The sequence below is a fragment of the Lactuca serriola genome, chromosome 8 (genome assembly GCF_051521515.1).
Source record: "Lactuca serriola cultivar US96UC23 chromosome 8, Lser_US96UC23_V15, whole genome shotgun sequence".
NCBI classification, from domain to species: domain Eukaryota; kingdom Viridiplantae; phylum Streptophyta; class Magnoliopsida; order Asterales; family Asteraceae; genus Lactuca; species Lactuca serriola.
The window spans coordinates 210,981,648-210,994,833 of NC_136415.1; the positions used below are offsets into that span (position 1 = coordinate 210,981,648).

General features: G+C 36.1%; 1 protein-coding gene across 1 annotated transcript in view; it reads right to left on the reverse strand.

Moving 5' to 3' along the window:
* Positions 1 to 7,249: 7,249 nt before the first annotated feature.
* The window catches only part of LOC145067836 (uncharacterized), a 30,508-nt gene continuing 24,571 nt past the window's right edge, over positions 7,250 to 13,186 (reverse strand). The window contains exon 2 of the mRNA XM_079014874.1: positions 7,250 to 7,633. Coding sequence (XP_078871000.1) covers positions 7,250 to 7,633 — 384 coding nt within the window. The remainder of the gene's footprint in view (positions 7,634 to 13,186) is intronic.

A 13,186-nucleotide genomic window follows, 5' to 3' on the forward strand; every position in this document is an offset into this window, starting at 1 on the left:
TCTTATTTGGCATTTTAACAAACACGATGCAGCATTTTAACAAACCCATGGCAGAAAAAAAAAAAAAAAAAAAAAAAAAAAAAAAAAAAAGAACTATTGTTGAATTTAATTGTTAGGTCTCATGGTAGAGTTCTCAAAGAAACGATTGTAGATGGGGATTTTGGGTTATTTGACTCTCATATATGTTATATAGAGATGAACAAAGTCAGAATCTGATCGAATCTGATCTGGATCCGTATCCATTCTAGTTTTGCCGACTTCACCTTCGAACCAGTTTGCTCTTAATCTGAACCAGTTTTGACCGCTTTTGACCGAATTTATCGATGCCCGATCCAAAATGGTTTAATCCGATCAGAAATTTGATATTTTTTAAAAACATTTTTAAACACTCAAATATAACACAAAATGCAACATAGGTTCATTAGAATGCTTAAAACATACATCAAACATCCAAATATAAAGAGTTTTGCTTCTAATATCAAACTTGTTAACTGATAATAATAATAAAGTGTCGTTATAACATTTTTGCCAAATAGTTTTCAATTTTTGTGGTTTTCCACTTCTTGTCACCTTCACTAAACTATTCTTCAACCGCCACGCAAGTAGATAGCGGTCTCATCAATAGCCTCTTCTTCATATTCGTCTTCATCTTCATTGTCATCGTCTTTGTTTAGTTCCAGAGGCGTTGATAAGCCTTGTTCATATTCTTGTTCCATTATCTCCAGTTCAACATTATCTGGTAGTGGGCCTTCATGTGATGCCAAGTGTCGTATACTTTCCACCAAATCCAAGTAATCCTTCAAGCAAACGCATACCTCCACCGCAATCAGAGTAAGATTCGTTCTAAACTTTGATAAAACTCCACCACTAAAAGAAAAAGCGGATTTCGAAGCTACCGTGAAAGCTGACGGTTAGTAAATCGTGGGCCATGACAGAGAGAATAGGAAATTGTGCTTCTTTTTCTCTCCACCAAGCCAAAAGATCCAAATTTTTAAATTTTGGTGCACTCGTGAATTTTTAAAAGTTTGAGCCCATATAAATTCCAAATTCGCTACTAGGGGTTAATGTGTGTGCTCTTTTGTTTTGTTCCTCCAAAAGGTAGTTATACAGGTCGATATGAAAATCTGTTCGATCTCCACTACTACGTGATGCACCACTAGTATCATTAGATACACCGGTAAAAGAGTATGACATTTTGCCACATTTTGTTGCGTAAATGTCAAAAAAATTAGTAAAAATATTATTGAAATCATTGATTTGGTTACGAATGTAGTTAGAATCATCTTTTTACACATTTAAAGAGATTGAAATTTTGGTAAGTAAAGCCTCTACACCTGTAACATTGATACAAGGGTTTAAAGCCGCGGCGCAAGTAAAAAATGGTGGCATCTCTTTAAAATATTTGACTAATTTTGTTCTCATTGGTTTCATAACCAAAAAAAATATTTCACTTCTTTGTTCAAAATGTTCCAATTGTGCCGACATCAACCATAACTCATTTGGTAGCAAATGACTTGTAGGATAGTACACATCCGATAAAAAATTTGTTGATTGTTTAAAAAAATTTAACATGTCCACAAACTCTTCCATCAAATCCCAATCAAAATCCGAAACTGGGTTTTTTCCTTTTGAAATTGTATCTTAAAATAATTGCAAAGAGATAATTTAATGTGTCAAACTTTCAAACATCATGCATGTCAAACTCCATCTAGTGTCAACATCCCAATGAAGACTATATGGAGTTACGTTGATGGAAAGTGCAAAACATCGATATTTTTCAATTGTCTCTTTATTTTTCCCAAAAACTCTTATTAACACATTTTTTAATTTTTCAATTGTAGAATCTATCATTCTTAAACCATCTTGTACCACAAGATTAATTATGTGACAAACACATCGAGTATGAAAAAACGAGCCATCCAAAATAGGTTTATATTTGCAATTAATCTTTTGCGGCGGTGGTATTGTTACTTGTATTGTCAAACGAAATAGAGAAGATTTTTTCGCTTAAATTATAAGTCTCTATAACGCTTACTAAAATTTCAAATAACCGTGTCCTCGAATGAGGATGCGCAAAAAGTTCAATAGCAATAACTTGTTTGTTCATTACCCAAGTACATGGGTCTATGCAATGTGTCGTGACGGCATGATAACTTTTGGGACAACTTTTGGTGGAGGACCAAACATCACACGTTAAAGAAATACCAGTTTTTATATTTAAAAGTCTCAATTGCATATCTTTTTTGGCCATACTCCAATACTTTATAGCATCACATCTAAGAGTAATGTGACTTACTTGTCGGTATCGAGGTTGCATTTTTTCCTGCAAAATCCTTTTCAACCATGGTTTGTCGAAGTGGTTGAAAGGAAATCCCTCTTGAATCACGAACTTGCAAAAGCTTTCACGAATATCATCATTGTTGTACATAAAAATCGCCATGTCGGGAGTAATACTTGTTTGATCTGAATCGCCTTAACCTTTACAACCGGAAAAGTTTTAGTTGCATGAGTCTTCAAATTATTATTGCCATCTTTACCCATTAACAACTTGCACTTCTTCAATCGAGCTTTTTCCTTCCCGTTCGACAATAGCCCCATATCAAAAAGTTCCTACACTTCTTTATTCCGAACGGTTGGTAAGATTTTCACCACCGATACATTCGATTCTTGACCACAGGCGGCGGTAGAATTTCTTAAGCTTAATTTTTTTAGTGTTAACAAAATAGAATATTTGATAATATATGTGGGTTGAAATCGAGCAAATACCATCTCTTTATATGTGTTAAGGGGGGTTAAAAAAGACAAAAAAAAATGACATTATAGCCGTTTATTACCGTTTTCTAACATATGTGTATATATATATATATATATATATATATATATATATATATATAGTTTGAAAAATCCCGTTTTTTAACGATCACAAAAGCAACGGTTTGAATCTGGTTTACGATCTAGGGGTAAATCTGATTGGGTATCCGATAACTAAAACCGGTTTTAATACGGTCCCCGGTTTGAATCCGATCTGATTTAGTCAAATCCAGTTTTCGGATCAAATTGGATCGAGAGGGTGAATATGTCACACCCCCGGCCGAGGCGGAACATGCCGGGAGTGCGACTATGTTCATGGATCAAAGATAAACTGAATATATATATATATATATATATATATATATATATATATATATATATATATATATATATATATATATATATATATATATATATAGAACAAGTTCAACGATAAACAAAATAGAATTTGCATTCCATCATTAACTTTGAATACATGGTTCTTACAGATAATAATAGTACAGTAGTTTCCTTAAATAGGTAAGCAGATAACAAAAACTAGATATCTAGGTTGTCTATAATCCATGACTAATCTTTTGTCTGAAAGTTTCTCTAATGATCTCCAGAGAATACATGTAAGTTTGAGGGTCAACACAAAGGTTGGTGAGAGTCACAGGTTTTGTGTAATAATGATACTTTTAATATGATCTAAAAAGTATTACCTTTGTGGTAAGGAAAACTATGTTTGGAAATGTTTGATAAAGATAGAAACCTAAACTGTGGTTTCTAGATAATGAAATCTAGTTAAAGTTTGCAGTGACAAAGTAATACGGATAATTGATAAACAAACATACGGATATATGGATAAAGTTATCTGCCAAGGTTGTACATAACAACCACAGATACGGATAAATGGATGGAAGACAAGTATAATTGATAAGCATAAGTGTAAAAGTGTATGATGCTTGTTTAAACAGTTGATAAAACCTAGGGCAATGTACACAAGCACATATATGAGCCTAAGATACAAGTTCTATAACTTGTATAAATATCTAAACCTATATATTTTTGTGTATGTATGAGGTATATTGAAACTACCAAGTTGATAATCGTCTATACAGTCATAGCACATTTGTAGTCGGAAAGTATATGTTATTTTTATTAGTTGTATCATTTTAACGACATAACATATATTGATATTAAGGTTTAAAACTAGCTTGTTTACTTATAACATATTAGCGTTTAAAAAAATATTTCACAAACTAGTAATGTGTTTACACAAAATAATGATATTTTGTGTATATTTTGTATGATAAATATTACTTAGTACACATACTACCATATACAGACGGGGTCCAGACATGAAACACTATAGGGCATGATCATTTTAGCAATTAAGCCGTTCTAAAATCTAACAACCCTATGCGGCCCTTCAAACCAGATTCCCCGTACCGTAAGTAGCAGAGTAGTAAATAATACTTTTGTGTGATTTATATAGCATAAAAATAATGATGTTGTTTGTAAAAACATTTAGACACACACACACACACACATGTGTGTGTGTATATATATATATATATATATATATATATATATATATATATATAATATAGTACAAGTAGTACAGGTATCCCCCCCCCCTCCGAAAATATGTAAAAGCGGGGATGTAACACTCACCTTAATGTGTTGTCGATTGGTTTCTAGAATTGAAGTGACAAACCAAAACGTATTGTCGTGAACACGAATCTCTGAGATTAAATTAATTTCCTATGAAATATTAACAAAAATTAATATGTGGAGGGTTGTTCTGGTAACTTAACCAAAGTATAGGGTCCATGTGTTAATTTAAACAAATCAAACGGGACTAAGTTTGGCAATACTTTTCAAATGAGGGACTAAAATGATTTATTTAAATTTTAGGGTTGAGTTTTGGATTTATTTTGCAAATAAATCAAAGAATTGCTACCTTTCTGTTCGATATTGAATTGACCAAAGGTGTCCCGTGGATGGCGTACTGATATATCTCCTATTCGTTCTGGATCCAGCAAAGTCCCAGCAGGCTACCTCATTGGGAAATCTAAATTCTTTCACCGAACCAGGGGGAAGACAAACCTTCCCCCATTGTCCATTCGAAGGGCGCTGACTTTCATTATCAGGGTATTTTCGAGGGGTGCGCCTCTTATCGGTCGGGAGTGAGTTGTGAATTATGGTGATAAGGCTTGTGATGTTCGATCTAAGATATTCGGAATAAAGAGATAGAATTGCCCCGACCCGAGTCCCCGCGTCCACTTTTCACTAGCTCTACATTAGGAGCAGAGGGGCTCTATCTAAAAGAGGTACGGACCCCTCCCATAGTACGGTACGATGCAGCTGAAAAACATAATAGGCTATCGCGGCTCGGATTTGACTAGCATTCACGTGGGTAGCATTTGAATGCGGAATCACCCGAAAGCACGGGATTCGACTTGACTTGGTTTAATGTATGACTTATGCCTTCTAGGATTTCCGGAAATGGTGGAGCGCTTTGCGCCTCTGACTCGGTACTTGATAGTCTCCGTTACAAGGTAGGGCGGGGTGAGGAAAGGCAGAAATGAGTTCATGCCACAACGATGATGCAAGTCCTCTCAACAAACTCCATATCTGCAGAAAAAATGCCACTATTCTCAATTTCCTGGGCCTTCGATCGATCTTTTGTGGGAGAAGTCTCTTACGGTTATCTCGGACTGCGTTCCGGAAAAAGTAGCCTACTTGAGAAAGAAGGGGAGGGCACGTAATATCTTCGTAACAATCATAGAGGGAAAGAGCCTTAGCTTAGATTGAGTCTTTGTTTACGTTGCGCGAAGGTGGAGTCTAAAAAAATGTAACATATGCCGACTCCTTTGCTTAGTGAACCCCGCGTCTGAGGGTCGGGGCGTGAAGGAAGAAGCAGTCGAGCTTAATTTATTCTTATTTTTCATTCTCTTTTTTTCTTTGGCCCTTATTTCTTCTTATCTCTCTTTTCCGACTTTCTAGTACCCTATCTTGAGCAGGAAAGTGTTCAGTAGGAAAAGACTGGAAGAAATGGGATTCGAACCCATGCATGATGCCTTAGCGAAAGCACTAAGTAAGCAAACTACCTTAATGAAATATGAAAGCGGGTGAAAAGAAAGCCATTTTTCGATAGTTATTCAAGGTGAAGTAAATCGTGTGGTGTAATTTAATTAAATAAAATGAAATTTTGGTATCTTATATTTGTTTTAAAAGACATTTTCGAGTGGGGGATGAGTTTTGAACATTTTTAATGGAAGTTTAGGTGTTTGGGACTAGATTTGAAAACAATTTTTGAGAGGGAGGGGCTAAAGCTGGGCAATTTCATAGATGAGGGATTGAACTTATTTAAATTGTATATATGTTTCATTGTCTGGTTTAGGAGGGAATCCTCATGTTCTTCTTCGTCTTCGTGTCTTACCAAAACGAGAAAAAAAAATGAACGAATGGTCCTGAGATTATTCCATGTCAACCGAAACCTTTATTAATGAATAAAATGGGTGTTTGGGAGGTTACTTACAACATTAAGTGGTGGCCGACGCAGGTTGCTTGCAGGAACAGTGGTGGTTCGGTGATGATAGGTGGAGGCCGGCAGCCTCCTGCTGTCGGTTTTTCCCTAGTTTTCTGGTGGTATTCGACGAGAGGGAGAGGAAGAAAGGAGTGAGGAAGGTTTTTAATGTCAGTCAAGCAGCACAACAGCACAACATTCATGGTGGTGATGAGTTTTTGATGGTGATGGAGGGTGGCCAGTGTAAGATATCAAACTGATGATGCTTTGGTTCCTAAGGAAGAAATCAATGAACAAGAAAAGATACAAGTGAGAACATGAGAATAAAAGAATAAAAGAACAAAAAACGAGAGAAACTTGAGGATTACTTTATTTTTAATTCTATTAAAACTAATGGGTTAAACCCCTGATTTATACTAAAACCAATAGACTTTTACTCTAAAACAAACTCTTGGAAAGAAACATTAAATACTAATAAAAAGGAAACTTTCCTATTGCTTTTCAAACAACCGATTAACCCAACAATCACCCTTTTAATCGATTTGGCCATATGATCCACTCGTTCAAAACAATGTCGGTTCCGCTTCGATTAGACCCGCCTCTTCTTTTTCCCTTTTAGGACACTCGTTGCTATAGTGACCAAACTCACCACATTTGTAACATTTAACGTGACTTTTATCCTAGACACGTTCATTACCATCTTGACTTCTCTCGAACCCCCGACCTCTTCCCTGGCCACGTCCAAAGTCATCCCGATTTGAACGCACATTGCCACAATGCTTAAAATCATGTGATTTTTTCCTCACTAGCCAACAAAAACCCACCTTGAGTGTCCTACACTTTCTCAATTCCTCTTATACGCTCCTAGTATTCCTTTAATCCACCAACCGCTTCATCAAATAACAATGAATCAAACTCAAAACATTACTCTATTGAAACCACGATTTGAAGAAATAACTTAGGCATCGAATCAAGTAACCTTTTCACTAAATCAACTTCTTTAAGCTCGTAACCAAGACTCCTTACTTTTGACGCTAAACTAGATAATTTTGTCATAAAATCATCAACCATTTCACCCTCCTTCATGCGCAAGCTTTCAAGCTCCCTTTTTAAGATTGCAAGTTGAGCCGTTCTCACCCGATCCACACCGAAATACCTTGTTTTCAACCCATCCCACACTTGCTTGGGATTGGTGTAACTCGCCATTTGTAACACCATGTCTTCGGGTATCGCTTGAAACAAAGAAAGATCTTGTTTTGACTTCTTTTGATCTGATGCTTCACCTAACGCCTTTGGTTCAACTGTCTCCTATATGTCGTGTGCATCCATAATCAACTTGACTTTGAATGCCCACACCAAATAATTTATTGGAGTCAAAACTGGAACTTGATATGTCATCGAACCTCCTTCTTTAACCATCAACATCCTATTATTTGTGACAACCCCGACTTCTTTAATCAAGCTTGTTCTAAGAGCGCTTTTCCACTAAACAACAAGACAAGGTCACAACCACCTTTACCATCTTCTGTCACCCGCAAAAACGAACCAAATCAAAGCAATCGCATTGACGTCTACCCGTTCGTTTATTCTACGCCTCCGGTTAGTCTCTCACAAGCCCGGTTAAGGGAAAATCGGAGGTGCTTGTAATCAACCTCGAATCAAACCCCTTTCAAAGAAACCGCTTTGATACCAAGTGTAAGATATCAACTGATGATGCCTTGGTTCCTAAGGAAGAAATCAATGAACAACAAAATATACAAGGGAGAACAGGAGAATAAAAGAATAAAATAACAAAAAACGAGAGAAACTTTGAAGATTACTTTATTTTAATTCTATTAAAACTAATGAGTTCAACCCCTTATTTATACTAAAACTAATAAACTTTTACTCTAATACAAACTCTTGGAAAGCAACATAAAATACTAATGTAACACCCAGAATCTAGAAGGCTAATTATGGAAAATAAAACCTCATTTTTAAAGGTCAACTCGTCGAGTTTAAGGCATAAAATAGACGTGTAGGAATTACGAGTCACATGTATTTTCGAAGATCAATTCGACAAGTTGGTGAGGACCAACTCGACGAATTGGTCGCGGTTTGAGAAACCCTAAATTCGGGGTTTTGTATCCTATTTAAACAACTTCAGCTCTAGGGTTTGTCCTCATTTCCAGCCTCCATCGTCAAAAACCCTAACCTCGAGACCCTAAGTCCATTTTTGAGTGTTGTGAGTTCTTGAGGAGTATTTTCTGGTGATTCTTGAAGGAGACTTCAAGAGGGAAGCACCTAGGTTGGAGGAGTGACTCTAGATCCAGAAACCCTTCATCAAGAGCTGCATCTTTGAGGTATAAAGTCGTCGCCTTGACCTATAGCTTACTAGATCTCTTTTCTTGAAGTTTTAGATTGAGTTTTGGGGCTTTGATCAAATGGTCCGAAGAGAAGAGGTTTCCAGGGGTTAATGGGATAGATTTGGCCCCTATATGGCCTATTGAGGCTTAGAGTTGCAAATTTAATGGCCTCCATGTCCCATTCATTCAATATGTCCATTTTGAAGCCAAAAATGGACATTTTAGGGTGTTTCTAGCATGCATGAACGTAAAGTTGGAAACTTTACGTGATTTGTCCACCTTAGGACATCAGATCTGTATGTTGGTGGGTTGTAGTAGGAGTTTAGGGGGTTAATGGATCTAGACCACCTTTAAAGAAACTAGGGTTTGAGTTTTAAGCTTAGTAGATAGTTCTTAGGGGTAAAGTTGGAAACTTTACCCTTCTAAACATCATAAAGGAAAGGACATGAGGTTTGGAGCTGTAGGATTTAATGGAAATGACTTAATGCATTAAGAACGGTTAGCAGACTGAAGAACTCGACAAGTTCACTATGGAACTCGGTGAGTTGATGTGAGTATGTCCCAATTCTGTTGAAAAGGAAATAACTCGATGAATTCATTCGTAGTATCATGATTTTGTGTTTTATGGGAACTCGCCAAGTTAAAGGACAACTCGATGATTTGAGTCAACTCGGAGCGTTGACTTTGACTTTGACTTGCATGTTGAATTTGACCTTGACTTGAATTTGACCAAGGTTAACCCCTGTATGGTTATGAAGTACAAAATCGGTTCTAAAGGGTGGTTTCATGTAAGGGTTTAGGCCCAAGTTGGAAATTTTGACCATTGATGGACTTTCATGGATTTTATAATTTGGGCCTTTATGGGTCGAGGGTGAAATGATCATTTCACCCCCAAGTAAGAATTATGGATCATGGTTTGCAACCTAATTTCTAATTGGGTGATATTTTGGTATTGATAGCCCAGGGAGTTGCCAGGACAACACCTAAGGATTTCCTGCAATGGAATTCAGTAGTGTCAGGTGAGTTACCTTCTAGTAGAAATGGGTCGAAGACACCAATGACGGCCTACTAATAGTTGATTATAGTAGAGACGATTGTCTTTGTGATAATTGTCTGGTATGCCACTATTTGTTATGCTTTATGTGCTATTATGCTATGATATTATGTGATAGTGGTAGGAGGTGTGGATTAGACCCCGTAACCGGTTGAGATAAACTAGAGGGTAGGTCGGGCACCCAGATATGTCTGACAGTATGATATGATATGTTATTATGTGTTAGTGTTAGAGGGTGAAATAGACCCCATAACCGGTTGAGATAAACTGAAGGGTAGGTCGGGCACTCAGATATGCCTGGCAGGGTAGGCTGGGCACCCATATATGCCTGACAGGGGTAGGGCGGGCACCCCGGTATGCCTGAAATAGGTAGGTTAAGCACCCAGATATGCTCAGCAGGGTAGGTCGGGCGCCTAGATATGTTTGACAGTATGTTTATTATATGGTATGTTGTATGATAGGGGAACCCGCTAAGCTTTGTGCTTATGGTGTTTAGTTTTGGTTTCAGCTACTTCTTGTTCGAAAGGAAAGGAGTCGGCATGACTGCAGCGCATCACACCATGATTTCCGTACATGAGATTCTTGGGAGTTATACTATGGTATTGTTTCATTATGACATGTTTTGATTATTGACATATTGGTTTTGATATGGGATGACACTACGGATGTTTTTATACTAGTGGTTTTTATAATTACTTAATTAAAAATGAAATTTTCGATCTTAAATTTTGGGATGTTACAAGTTGGTATCAGAGCCTTGGTTTGAGGGATTCGTACACACCTTCGAGGGTGTTTGGACTCAAATCGAGGGTTTGAGAAATTTTTACGATGAAAATAATTTTTCAAAAAAAAATAAAATTAAGGGTTTTGAGAAAGATCAAGGTGTGTGATGTGTGCAATCGGCCGAGCTCGGGTAAGTTTTCCCCAAGATACCCATACATGTTATGTTATGATATGAATTGTGAATATGTGGACTGCATACTAGATTATGGATAAGGATCTAGGAAGGATGCCTAGTATGCCTACTGGAATGAGCTTGTAGACCTGCATGCTCGTAATGTGTGACAACTGGCAGTTCTGGATCGGCGAAAGTCAAACAAGTCAACGAAAGTCAACTAGGTAGGACATAAATTTTGCGATTTTACTTTTCTATTAGAGTTTTAGGTTTAGGACCGAAAACTCTATGATCTCGCTTTTAGAGTTCTCGGTTTAGGACCGAAAACTCTATGATCTCGGTGGTACTGGACCGAAATCACCATGTGATTTCGGTGGCTTAATAACGTTATCGGTAGATAAAAAAAAGTTGCCTTAGTGACATGAGTGTTTCATCCTTTCCAACACAAAACATTGACAAACATGTATCAAGTCTATTATCCAACAAACAACAATGCAAACATCACCTCACCTCACCCCCCCCCCCCCCTCTTTAACTTTGGTCGAGAGCTCCCCAAACCCCCCTCCATCTCCATTTTTCTTCAACTGACTCCATATTCTCTCAAAGAACAAAGCTCCTGCTCATTAGGCTAATTATTCCAAGTAGTTCTTAACATTTTGGTAAGTTTTTCTTCATTATCTAGTGTTTCTACACACTTTCATACAAGTTTCATATCATTTACACACACTATCATGTTTTAAAATTCATAGGATAATACCATCTTCAAGTGTTCTTCAACCACCTTCAAGTATTCTAAGCTTGAAGATTTCCATCTTCATCTCTTTATCCAACCACAAACACACTCAAGGTGAGTTCATACCCCCATATTTTCGAGTTTTTCATGTTTTAGGGGGGGATACAAGTAAAGTTTAGTTTATAACACAAATGCTTGCACGTTTTATTTCTATGTTGAATATAAAGTATTATTTGCATTAAATATGAGTATTACTAGTTTTTAGAACATTTATGTGTGGTATGATAGTTTTAATGATACAAAACTAAGAAAAACAAACATAAACTATGTTATATGTTCTTTAGAAAAGGGTTAAACCCACAAAGCTACAAGGATTTTAAAGACTTTTATGATCAAGATATGGGTTTCTAGAAAAAATGGTTAGATTGTAGTTATTTCACCATTTTTAGTGGGATATAACCCAAAATATGTTTTTTTGACCATACATTTTGAAACTAGACAAAATACCAAAGTGTTAGCTACACGAAAATAAAACTCAAAAATCTAGTATTTCATGTAAAAATGGATTTTTATACAAAAGTGGTTATAACAAGTTTATGACATCATTTTCTGGGTTTTAACTAAAAATATATGGTTTTAAAAACACATAAAGTTGACTTGAGTAAAAACCCTAAGAGCAGTAAAAGTAAGTTTTATCAAGTTACATTTGTTTTGGCACCGGTAAATATCGTTAAAAATGAGCAAAAGCGAGAAATGGACTTTTTCATACCAATTTTTCATACTGGTGTTAGATGTAAGTTTATATGATATAATCTTTTAAAAACATCTAGACAAGATAACTACTACGTATTTATATAAATGATTATATAAATAGTCTTAACAAAACTATCATAATAAACTATAGTTGATATAGTTTGGGAGTCACAAACACTACTTTATCATTTCGGACGAAACATATAATTATTTAAAGATATAATTATTTTTACACTATGGAAGAGTAATACTTGAATTTACAAGAAAAAGGGTTTTCATTACACTAGACGTAAACCAGTTCATACAATTTTGTGGGACATTGGCTTCACCGTACCTACCAGAGTACACATTAAAGTCTTGAATTATAACTAGAGTCTCGATAAGAGAGTGTGACACTTGTGTATAGATCTATACGGTACTGACAACCCCAAACCCAAGTTGTTAGCTACAGTTAGATCGGCAGGTCTAGGGTGACAAATTTCTAACATTTCGACACCTAAAGAACGTCGTAGCAGGCTACTAGCCGCTAGCATGGTTAAAATAATTCACATGGGGTATTAACAATACATTTGGTTTACGGGGCTAACATACATTCAATTGGTTTTATATAATGATAAGACTACATAATACTATTTTCCAATACAACACTACTTATATTTTTGGTCTTTGGTTTTAAGACTTACAATCCATTTTCAAAGAAATTATTGGATTTTCATAAAGCGCACTCTATCATTTTACAAGGAAAGTTACCAATTTTTATCATACAAAACTCTTATAAACTCACAAACTTAATTGTTGATACTTTTCAAAATCACTTGTATTCTTAGGAAATCAATAAACATGTAATCAAAAGAGTTTCGAGGATGGGGCGTCACACGTCACGCCATTTATTTTTGTCATATGTATTTAGTATTCAAGCAAACAATATGTTGGAAATAATTTAAACATCTTAATTATCAATATGATGGTTGTATGGCTTTGATCACTATTATTCATTTGTTATGATACTGTACATGAAGTCATCCACCCCCAGACATTTCTACCGTTCTGGTTTGGGGGTGTGACATACTTATCAGTCAGT